Source organism: Carcharhinus amblyrhynchos, chromosome 25 (assembly GCF_965287045.1).
Source record: "Carcharhinus amblyrhynchos chromosome 25, sCarAmb.v2.hapA, whole genome shotgun sequence".
NCBI lineage: Eukaryota > Metazoa > Chordata > Chondrichthyes > Carcharhiniformes > Carcharhinidae > Carcharhinus > Carcharhinus amblyrhynchos.
Genome location: NC_137348.1, coordinates 4,056,158 through 4,068,779, shown reverse-complemented (window position 1 = coordinate 4,068,779; position 12,622 = coordinate 4,056,158). Strand labels below are relative to the sequence as shown.

The 12,622-nt window shown below is 41.4% G+C and overlaps 1 protein-coding gene across 1 annotated transcript in view; it reads left to right on the top strand.

The window, feature by feature from the left end:
- The window catches only part of gle1 (GLE1 RNA export mediator), a 62,516-nt gene that overhangs the window by 41,971 nt on the left and 7,923 nt on the right, over positions 1-12,622 (top strand). The window contains exons 12-15 of the mRNA XM_080211983.1: positions 1,574-1,703; positions 2,945-3,049; positions 7,506-7,588; positions 11,767-11,830. Coding sequence (XP_080068109.1) covers positions 1,574-1,703; positions 2,945-3,049; positions 7,506-7,588; positions 11,767-11,830 — 382 coding nt within the window. The remainder of the gene's footprint in view (positions 1-1,573; positions 1,704-2,944; positions 3,050-7,505; positions 7,589-11,766; positions 11,831-12,622) is intronic.

Genomic DNA, 12,622 nt, shown 5'->3' with positions numbered 1-12,622 from the left:
ATCAAATATTAATTCCAGAAACTTTAGAAATACTAGAGCGTCAACAACAATCTCAAGTTTCTAGATGAGAATTGAGGGTGAAACAATGCTCATTTCAACCAGAAGATCGAGTATCACTGTACAATTATGCCATGAATGAGAAATTAGTACCAGCCATAATTTTAGCAAAGACAGGCCCAATTTCTTGCACAGTTCAAAGTAAAACGCCATGCTGACCAATTGTTGTCATCATCTCAAAATGATTTATTCGAATCATCTCCAAACGTACCAATTCTTTAGTCCTGTGTTGTGAATACTGCTGTGGGAAACTTAGTTGAATCTGATTTGCCTGATTCTTCCCCTGCTACTATACCAAGTGCAAATGATACAGAATTAATTCCAAGAGAAGAAGTGTCTACTGAAGTTCCAAATCCTATTTCTAGGGTCAAGAGAACCAAATTCCAGAATGTCCTATACAACCAAACAAGAATAGGTGTCCTCCTGATCAACATTTCCATTGACTCTCTATCATGATTAATGATGCATAGTACTGTCTAGAGTATTAATCTATATAACATTGTGTAGCCATTCATTGTCAAGACCGCAAGTAAATGAGATGTGTTATATAATTAAGAGTTGTGTGAATGTTTTCAGCTGATCACATGATTTGATGGTGATGTCATTAGCGTGTTGCAGATGATGTTTTATTTTCCATTTGTAATCGGTACAGTCCAGACCCCTCAAAATAAACCCGTTTTGTGTTTGAATTTACGTATGTAAGCCATAACCTTTTTAAAAACCCACAATCCCAAATTTGGACGTTACACCGTGGACAAAGGAATTTTTCCCCCTTACAAGGGCCTCTAGTTGCAAAACAATACTTGCAACTAGATTTTTCACGCCATAGCACTTTCTAAGCACAACAGGATCCCATTTGCTATTGAAACCAACCACACACAAACACCTTTGACCAGCATGAATCTAACTACAGCTCCCTTCCAGATACAGAAACATTAAATCAAATCCACCTAAAACTACACCTTATTTCTAATGTTTACAAATATAAATCCCTTAAAACTACTTTTGTTTTCCTAACATATTTTTGCATTTTTTTTTGTTGCCCTCTTCTGGCCTTTCATCACAAAATTACAAGATTAATAAAACCATTCCTTGGGCCTAGCTTTCTAGAAATGTAAGCCATCACACCATTTAAGCTTCCATTCTATACAAAAATCCATTCCTTACAGATCAACCACAATCTAACTGAAAGATATGATTCATGAGCTGAATGGCCATGCCCAGTTCCCATGTTTTCACATCACTGCTAAATTTAATTTGTTTAATCCTATTCTCATATAATTTGAAATCAGTTTTTCACTCAAACTTCTCCATACTATTTGCTGAATTGTATCCCTCTTCAAAGCTGCCTTGTTTATATGTCCTGAAAGGCAATGTTTCCAGTCATTCTCCTTCCATTGGAAGGATGAATTTGGGAGATAATTTGTGCATCTTGCTGTGGAGAGAGAAGGGACAGAAGATTTGTATATTCACTCTCTCGCAGTGCAATTAAAGTCTGAACCTTTTTCTCCTGCAGGTTATTGGGGTATCGAGTACTGGACACTGGTGTTGAGCAGCAGGACAACTTTTTGAAACGGATATCCGGGATGGTCCGTCTGTATGCAGCCATCATGCTGCTAAGATGGCCGAGTGGATCAAAACAAACTGTATGTACGGTAACCAAATGCTGCACTGTTTCCCAAAAATGAGCTATTAGTGTCCAAATATGAATCAATCCTGACACGCATCCGTCTATTCTAGGCTTAAATATAATCAACAATGGAACATCAACATCTCTGTAGAGTGGAGCTTTCCTAAGATTCACAATCCTACGAGTGAAATCATCTCTCCTCATCTCAGTCCTAAATGATCAGTTCCTGATCCTATGATTATGGCCCCATGTTTTAGATTCCTTGGAAACAATCTCTGTCAAACACCTTTAGAATATTTTATGTTTCAATGAGATCACCTTTTATTTTTCTAAACTCAAGCTTAGGTTAGGTAGATTGGCCATTTTAAATTCTCCTTCAGTGAACCTGAATAGGCGCCATAGTGTGGCAACTAGAGAGTTTTCACAGTAACTTCATTGCAATGTGAATGTAAGCCTATTTGTGACTAACAAATAAACTTTTAATAAAAGTTTTAAGTTTTTTGTCCCAAGTAGGCTTATATTAACACTGCAATTAAGTTACTATGAAAATCCCCTGGTACACCTGTTCAGGTACACTGAAGGAGAATTTAGCACGGCCAATGCATCCTAACCAGCACGTCTTTCAGCCTGTGGGAGGAAACCGGAGCACCTGGACGAAGCTCACACAGACACAGGAGAACGTGTAAACTCCGCAGTGACCCAAGCCAGGAGTCAAACCCGGGTCTCTGGCGCGGTGAGGCAGCAGTGCTAACTACTGCCACCATGCCCACCCTCTTGGGTCCAAATTACCCAACCTCTCATCATGGGACAGCCCCTTATCCAGGGATCAATTCAGTGAATCTTTGTTGTACTGTCTCCAATGCAAGTATATCCTTCCTTAAATATGAAGGCCAAAACTGTATCCGGTTCTCCAGATGTGGTCCTGCCCAAACTCTGTTCAATTGCAGCAGGATTTATTTTATTCCTGTATTCAACTCCCTTGCTATAAAGACAGATATACCATGGCTTTTCTTTTTGCTTGTTGCACTGGAAGCTAACTTTTTCCATTCTTTGTCCAAGCACAACAAACGTTAACTCCTTCAAATCCATCACTTTTAAAAAGATACTCTCTACCCTGTCAAACCCCTTTCTATTTTGTCACAGCTTACCATCCTCACTTCAAGGAGCTCCAGCCTATTTGGCCTTTTCCTGAGTCTGTCAATGAATTGAAGTTGACAAATAATTGCAGTATTTAATTGTTGTTTCTTCTGTGCATAGGAGCATCCTCATGGGCTGAATTATGCTTGGCGCTGGCTGGCCCAGATGTTGAACATGGAACCCCTGGCTGACATTACTGCTACACTACTCTTCGACTTCTTGGAGGTATAATGTTGCTTGCACCACAATGTTGTTTGCTACCATTTTCTGTTTGGCTCTCTACGTGCCAAGCATGTGTTCCTGCTGCCTGGAGTGCAGGACAATCCATGACAATGGATCCAGTGATGAGGAACTTCAGTTATGAGATAGATCAGAGAATTTGGGACATTATTCCTTGGAGAAAGGAAGGCTGAGGAGAGATCAGAAAGAAGTATTCAAAACCATGAGGGGCCTGGACATGGTAGATGGGGAGAAACTATTTCTGCTTGTGTCAAGACCACAAACAATAGAGCATATTTAAAGTAATTGGCAGAAAGGACACAACAAAAATCTTTCGCAATGGTGCAAGATGGGTTCAATCAAGGCATTCAAAAGATTATTATTTGAAAAGAATATATATGGTTGTGAATTTATCTGGTCATGGGGTTGGCACAGTGGTTAGCACTGCTGCCTCACAGCGTTACCTTCTGGCCTTGCACGACTGTGTGGAATTTGCACATTCTCCTTGTGTCTGTAGTGGTTTGCTTTGGGTGCTCCAGTTCCCCCCCTCAGTCCAAAGATTGCACGTTAGGTGGATTGGCTATCTAAATTGCCCCTCAGTGTTCAAAGATGTGTGGATTGGGTGGATTAACCATGGTAAATGCATGGGGTGATGAAAAAAATCCCATTCTTGTCACTGATTTTCTTTCTGTGCAATATTCTAACCATGTTGGGGCTTGCGAGTTTTAAACAAAAAGAAAAGCTGTGGTTTGCACACCTAGATTCAAACTAACAACAATAGATTTATTCTAGGAAGCCTTGCCTGCACAAACTGAAAGGAAAACAGCACCCTCTGCAAATACACCTTCAAAATCAAAACTTCAACTATGTGACTCTCTCTTCATCCACCTTGCTTAACTATTTTCAATTTCAGCTTGGGTGCAACTCTGAGCATCTATTTTATAAAGCAGCCTGGGATGTTTTATGATGCTATATTCAAGTACGCTATTAGTGTTGGGTCCACTTGTATTTAGATTGAATGTTCTATTTCAGTCATTATTATACGAAGTTAGATTTATTCTTTGGCACAGAGATCATGTTTTTCATCATAAAGTGATATGCTTAAATAAATTTTCTGAAAGAGCGGAACTCCAGAGGTGAGGTGGATTGTTAGCTAAATACTGTGGTTACAAGAGCAGCTAGAGGCCGGGATTCCTGTGGTGCATAAGTCATCTCACTCGCTAAAGCCTGTCCACAACCGACAAGGATAAGTCAAGAGTCTGATGGAATACTCTCCTGTTACCTGACGCATACAGCACTTACAGCACTCGAGCTTAACAGCATTAATAAAAACAAAGCAGTTTTTTTAGGCACCCCTCCCACAAACATTCATTTCCTCCACCACTGATGTGTAGTAGCAGTGTTCATCTACAAGATAAACTGCAGGAATTCACCAAGGCTGCTTAAACAGCACCTTCCAAACCCACAAGGACAGCATTTACTTAGAAACACCACCACCAAAAATACTGCAATGGGGGTTTTCTCTACTGGTGGCCTGATTCTCTTAAAAACTTAAGAAAACTAAAAAATTAAATTTGTAAAGGCAAGAAGTCTCAGTTCAAGACGTAACTAAAAATTTGTTTAAACCTAAAAGACATACAAGACAAACAAAACATTAACCTCAGCCATGGGAGGCTTCAGATGGTCAAGTAGCTCTGTGTCGGTGCTAAAAACCCTTCCGAAGATCTGAGACACTGAGCCAAAATTCAATACAATTATACCTTGCCAATATCCAAGGTATTCCTAATTAGCTTAGACTTGATTTCATTTCATATTAACATGTCAGTCCAAAACATGACAGATACCTCAAGCCAATTCTAAAACACTGCTTAACTTAATAATCTTGCATTTGCTAACCCAAAAATGGATATTCATCCCCTGGCATTGTTTGTTTACTTGTTGCTATTCTCTTGAAGGTCGCTATCTATACCTTTCCCAGTGGTATTTTGCCAAGATAACCAACTGTATCAAACCAGGGTCCTCTGGACAGATACATTCTTGTGCCTAGACAATAACACCTTTCACTTTGACATTATATGTTTCAGCAATTGTCCTGAGTTTAAAACTTTGTTATATTTCAGCTGACTAAATGGCTTTTAGCTATGAACTTCTAAACTACTGTATTCTCTACAGTGCTCACATTTTGACAGCGGTGAACGTATTTTCTATGAATCTTAATATAAATATATTAGATCTTATTTAATATATGAATATAGATACTTAATATTAAAATCATCTCTTCACTTTTAAGAGTTTAGCATTTACATATGAGCAAACTTAACATTATCTTGTCAGGTGAAAGTCATACAAAGAAAATTACAGCACAAGAACACACCCTTCAGCCCTCCAAGCCTGCACCAACCACACTGCCCGACTTAACTAAAACCTCCTACCCTTCTGGGGACCATATCCGTCTATTCCCATCCTATTCATTTTTCACCATAACCCTTTCCAGCTGTTGCTAAAACTAAAAACCTGCCTGTGGCTCTGCTAATTAACTCAGAACCACTTTTACACCTTCCAATCCACTCACCATCCTGACTTGGAAATATATCGCTCGTTCCTTCACTGTTGCTGGGTCAGAATCCTGAAACTCCCTTCCTAGCAGCACTGTGGGTGTACCTACACCACATGAGCGACTAAGTTTCAAGAAGGTAGCTCACCAGCTCCTTGAGGGCAGTTAGGGGAGGGCAGTGATTGCTGGCCAAGCCAATGAAGCTCACATCCCTCAAATGAAATTTTAAAAAACTACAACAATGGTGCAAGTATTGATGCCAAAACGTTGCTTGTGATAATGAGCTGATTGGGTTGCGTTTGAAAGGATATATTTGCATTTGATATGTTTGCATTTGCGAAAGGATATATTGGCCTTGGAGGGAATGCAGAGAAGGTTCACCAGGCTGATACTGGAGATGAGGGGGTTAGCTTATGAGGAGAGATTGAGTCAATTGGGCCTGTACTCATTGGAGTTTAGAAGGCTGAGGGGAGATCTTATAGAGACACACAAGATAATGAAGGGACTAGATAGGGTAGAGGTAGAGAGATTCTTTCCACTTAGAAAGGAAACCAGAATTAGAGGGTACAGCCTCAAAATAAGGCAGGGGGAGGGGAACAGTTTAGGACAGAGTTGAGGAGGAACTTCTCTGAGGATGGTGAATCTCTGGAATTCTCTGCCCATTGAAGTGGTGGAGGCTACCTCGTTGAATATGTTTAAGTCACGGGTAGACAGATTTCTGATCGATAAGGGAATTGAGGGTTATGGGGGGTAGGCGGGTGAGTGGAACTGATCCACTTCAGATCAGCCATGATCTTATTGAATGGCGGGGCAGGCTCGAAGGGCTAGATGGCCTACTTCTGCTCCTATTTCTTATGTTCGTTCATGTGTTTGCAACGAACCAGATTGAGATGACTGATTCCTTCTTCATGCTATCATTTGTTATCGATTTTAACTTCAGTTTGGAACAGATGGGGGAGGTTTGCAATACCAATTAATAAAAGGCAGTATCTTGTGTATCATTTCGTGTTCAATAACTGGACTTTAAAGTCCAATACACAGAAAATATTTAACAGATCAAATTTTAAAGTTGGGGGTAATGTTTAACCAAAAAATGTAGGACTGACCATCAATTGGGATTTTGGTTCCTCTTTAAAATGGACCCCAGCACATCAAAGTCCCTGGCATATTTTTCTTGTTAGCTTATCCTATGTTGACTCGAGGTTAGTGCATCAGATTGAAAAGGCACAGTGACAGTAGTTAGCGCTGCTGCCTCACAGCGCCAGGGACTCGGGTTCACTTCCAGCTTCAGGTGACTGCCTGTGCGGAGTCTGCACCTTCTGCATGGGTTTCCTTCGGGTGTTCCAGTTTTCTCTCTGTCCGAAAGACATGCTGTTTAAGTGCATTGACCATGCTAAGTTTTCCCTCAGTGTGCACGAACAGGTGCCAGAGTGTGGCAACTAGGGGATTTTCACTACTTCATTGCAGTGTTAATGTAAGCTACTTGTGACACTAAGAATTAAACATAAAATAGTGTCTTGATAAATGGAATCCATCTGCAGTGATTTGTGTATAAAACCAAGGAGATGATGCTGAACTTTTATAAAATGCCTTTCAGGTCTCAGTTAGATTATTGAGTTTAATTCTGAACATCGTATTTTAGGAAAAATGTCTCCTTGGGGAGAATGCGGAGTTTTCCTGAAATCATACCAGAGATGATGAATTTCAGAGATGGTTAAGACAAGATTTAATAGAGGTGCTCATAATCATGAGGGATTTCTATAGTGTAAGGAGAAAATGTTTCAAGTGGCAGATAAATCGGTAACCAGAGGACACAGATTTCAGATATTTTGACAAAAGAGCCTGAAGTTAATTGTTTTTTTTAACCACAAGCATTTCACCTTCTGCTATTACTTCCTTCCTCAACAGGTCTGCGGCAATGCCTTGATGAAAAAGTACCAGAACCAGTTCTGGAAGATGATCTTGCTGATCAGGAATGATTACTTGCCCAGGTAAAAAACTCATAATCATGGAATTGTAAAATGATTCAAGAGCAGAAGGATGCCATTCAGATCTGTGATGTAGAGATGCCAGCATTGGACTGGGGTAAACAGAGTAAGAAGTCTCTCAACATAAGGTTAAAGTCCAACAGGTTTATTTGGTAGCAAAATCCACTAGCTTTCAGAGTGCTGCTCCTTCATCAGGTTAGTGGGAGTTCTGTTCATAAACAGGGCATATAAAGACACAAACTCAGTTTACAAAATAGTGGTTGGAATGCATATCTTTTTTGGTAATCAAGTCTTAAAGGTACAGACAGTGTGAATGGAGAGAGCGTGAAGCACAGGTTAAAGAGGTGTGTATTGTCTCCAGACAGGACAGTAAGTGAGATTTTGCAAGCCCAGGCAAGTTGTGGGGTTACAGATAATGTGACATGAACCCAAGGTTGAGGTCGTCCTCGTGTGCGGAACTTGGCTATCAGTCTCTGCTCAGCGACTCTGCGTTGTTGTGGGTCTTGAAGGCCACCTTGGAGAATGTTTACTTGAAGATCAGAGGCTGAATGCCCGTGACCGCTGAAGTGTTCCCCAACAGGAAGAGAACGCTCTTGCCTGGTGATTGTCAAACAGTGTTTATTCATCCATTGTCATAGCGTCTGCATGGTTTTCCCATTGTACCATGCCTCGGGACATCCTTTCCTGCAGTGTATCAGGTAGACAACGTTGGCCGAGTTGCAAGAGTATGTACCACGTACCTGGTGGATGGTGTTCTCACGTGAGATGATGGCATCCGTGTCGATGATCTGGCACATCTTGCAGAGGTTGCTGTGGCAGGATTGTGTCATGTCGTGGTCATTGTTCTCCTGAAGGCTGGGTATTTTACGCGGACAATGGCCTGAGGTTGTGTGATTGTTTGAAGGCAAGAAGTAGGGGTGTGGGGATGGCCTTGGTGAGATGTTCGTCTTCATCAATGACATGTGAAGGCTCCGGAGAAGATGTCATAGCTTCTCCACTCTGGGGAAGTCCTGGACAACGAAGGGTACTCTGTCCGCCGTGTCCTGTGTTTGTCTTCTGAGGAGGTCAGTGCGGTTTTCCCGTGTGATGAGTCGGAACTGTCGATCGATGAATCCTGTTCTTGTGGCCATCTTTCAGCGTCTGAAGATGTCTGTTGCAATCCTCCTCATCTGAACAGACCCTGTGTATACAGAGGGCTTGCCCTTAGGGGATGGCTTCTTTAAAGTGTTTAGGGTGGAAGTGGAACATCATGAAGTTATCCATGGGCTTGCGGTACAGTGAAGTGCTGAGGTGGCCGTCCTTGAGTAGTGAGGCAGTTGCAGTAATGCCATCCCCCATGATGGTGGCATTGCTGGAACTGCCTCAGTACTCAACACCGACAACTGTTAGTCTCCAGATACAATTTTATAACTCATCCGCTTTGTCCTGGACCACAATGTCTTCACCTTCAACAACCAGTTCTTCATCCAGACACACAGAACAGCCATAGGGACCAAACTCGCACCTCAATATGCCAACATCTTTATGCACAGTTTCGAACAAGGCCACCTCTTCACCACACAGGGCTTTCAACCGATGCTATACACTAGATACATCGATGACATATTCTTCCTTTGGACTCATGGTGAATAATCACTGAAGCCACTCTATGATGAAATCAACAAGTTCCGTCCCACCATCAGAATCACCATGGACTACTCTCCAGAATTGGTTGCATTCTTGGACACATGCACCTCCATTAAGGACAGTCACCTCAGCACTTCACTGTACCGCAAGCCCACGGATAACCTCACGATGCTCCACTTCTCCAGCTTCCACCCTAAACATGTTAAAGAAACCATTCCCTACGGCCAACCCCTCTGTATACATAGGGTCTGCTCAGATGGGGAGGATCACAGCAGACACCTCCATACACTGAAAGATGTCTGCCTAAGAACGGGATATGGCACTCAATTCATCGATTGACAGTTCCAACGCGCCGCAGCGAAAAACTGCACCGATCTCCTCAGAAGACAAACACAGGACGTGGCGGGCAGAATACTCTTCGTCGTCCAGAGTGAAGAAGCTATGACATCTTCTCCGCAGCCTTCAGCATGTCATTGATGAAGACGAATATCTCGCCAAGGTCATCCTCACACCCCCACTTCTTGCCTTCAAACAACCGCATAACCTCAAACAAACCATTGTCTGCAGCAAAATACCCAGCCTTCTGGAGAACAATGATCATGATGCTACACGACACAACCCTGCCACAGCAACCTCTGCAAGACGTGCTGGATCATCGTCACAGATGCCATCATCTCATGTGAGAACACCATCCACCAAGTACACGGTACATACTCTTGCAACTCGGCCAACGTTGTCTACCTGACACGCTGCAGGAAAGGATGTCCCGAGGCATGGTACATTGGGGAGACCATGCAGACACTACGGCAGCAGATGAATGAACACTACTCGATAATCACGAGGCAAGAGTGTCCTCTTCCTATTGGGGAACACTTCAGTGTTCACGGGCATTCAGCCTCTGATCTTCAGATAAGCATTCTCCAAGGTGGCCTTCAAGACGACAGCGTAGAGTCGCTGAGCAGAGACTGATAGCCTCAAGTTCCGCGCACATGAGGACGGCTTCAACCAGAATCTTGGGTTCATGTCACGTTATCTGTAATCCCCACGACTTGCCTGGACTTGCAAAATCTCACCTACTGCCCTGTCTGGAGAGAATACACATCTCTTTAACCTGTGTGTAATGCTCGCTTCATTCACATTGTCTGTATCTTTAAGACTTGATTACCTATAAAGATTCACATTACAACAATTATTTTGTCAGTTGACTTTGTGTCTTTATACGCCCTGTTTGTGAACAGAACTCCCACTCACCTGACGAAGGAGCAGTGCTCCAAAAGCTAATGGATTTTGCTACCAAATAAACCTGTTGGACTTTAACCTGGTTTTGTGAGACTTCTTACTGTATCCAAATCTATGCCAACTCATTGCAAAAGGAATTTAGCTCATCCCTTTACTGACAGGCAAACTTGTCTGTCCCTTCCTTACCCACAACATTATGATATGCAGAAGGCTGTGCAAAAATGTGCGCTGTAACTATTTTGTGGCCACATTTATACTTTAAGCCTGCATTACCTTAAATTACATACATCATGTTTCTGATACTAAGAAAAAGAACTTACAAGTCTGTAGATCCTTTCATGACCTTGAGCTGCTTGAAATTGATTGAAAGACCAGAGGAATTGTCACTGTGCTTTGGCCAATATTTATCTCTGAACCAAGATCACTAAAAAAAAATCACTTTGTGTGATTATCTGATCAGTATCGTAATGTTCATTGCAGGAGCTTGGTGTGTGCAAATTTAGTGCTGTATTTCCTAACGTTGCAATAGTAACTCACACTTAGGGGGGAAAAAAATTGGCTGTGAAGCAACTTGACATGCCATGAAAGGTGCTTTGGAAACGCAAGCCTTTTTCTTTCCATTAGCTCAGTATCTCCTTGAACTGCATTAAGTTGCTTCCCTATCCTTATCTTAAGGAAGGATTTGTTGACTAGAGAGTGCAGTGAATGCTCACTAGACTGAGTCGTGGGATGAGGGAATAATCTGATCAGGATAAATTGAGTAGACGGGTCTATGTTTCCTAGAATGACATAACTGGGACGTATAGAATTCCTAAGCAGCTTGGAAGTGTTGGGAGAATGTTTTTCCGGGCTGCAGTGTCTAGAACAAGGATTTACAGTCTGTATCAGTGAGCAGCAATTTACGGCTACAATGCAAAATTCCTTCAGTCAAAGAATTGTGAATCTCTGGAGTTCTCTAACCCAAAGAGCTGCTATTGCTGTTTTTGAGTATATTCAGGACAGAGTTGTTAAATTTTTGGGTACTGAGAGAATTGAGGAATATGGGGATATTGCAGGAAAATGGAGTTGAGCTTGAAGATCAGCTGTGATCTTATTGAATAGCACTTGAAAGGCTGAATGGCCTTTTGTATCTTTTGTTTCTACAAAGTAGCTAAAAATAGACTTCACTCATTTTCAACTGTTCAAAAAGTCAATGGTATTTGTGCAGTTCAGTTCCATTTTATTATGGTTACTTACAAAGCAATTTAAAATGTGCCTATGCAAGTGTATGTGTCTTTTTTTAAAATCTTGTGTTTGATGTCTTTTCCTTCCTGTAGGATCGAAGCAGTTACGGGTACAGGACAGGTTGGGGCGGTGATTCGGCTACGCCAATTCCTGGAGGTACAATCTCCTCTTTGTGTGATTTAACTTCAATTCCACATCCAAGTGATTTCAGATATTATAAACCTATCACTATTCAGGATGTATCCATATAATACAATTGCTGTCTCACCCAACATGGATTCCCTGAGCGAACTTGCCAGAATAGGATAGTAAAGTGTCCAAAGGCCCTTCACTGATGCAGTACCAAACAAAAGGGAGACAGTGAGAATGAGGTGAATGTTTACAAAGTTCACTTCCTGGGAAATGTTATATCATTGAAAAGCGCTTAGTGAAGGAGGGTACTGGAATCCATCTTTACTCAATCTAATGCTTTGAACCAGAGTGAAACTTTACAAACTTACATCTCCTAACTCAACTACATCATAGTCTCACTAGGTGTCTCTTTAGATAACATTTACATTTAATTGTAATAAATGTTATTTAAATTTACATTTAAATGACATTTAACAGAAAGTGAACTTTGTAAACATTCACCCAAAATTTCACTGCCTCAGTGAAGTGCCTTTGGACACTTTATCCTATTCTGGCAGATTGCTCAGGATCCATGTTGGTTGAGATAGCACTTATGTAGACACATCTTGTAACACTACATTCTGAACTCTCTTGTTTTGTAACACTACATTCTGTACCATCTCGTTTCCTTCTCTATGAACAGTATGCTTTGACTGTATCGCACGCAAGTAACGATACTTTTCACTGTATGCTAATACATTTGACAATAAATCAAATCAATATGTGCTCAAGTGAAACTCCAGTTGATACTCTCCACCTGCATTTAATTGAACACAA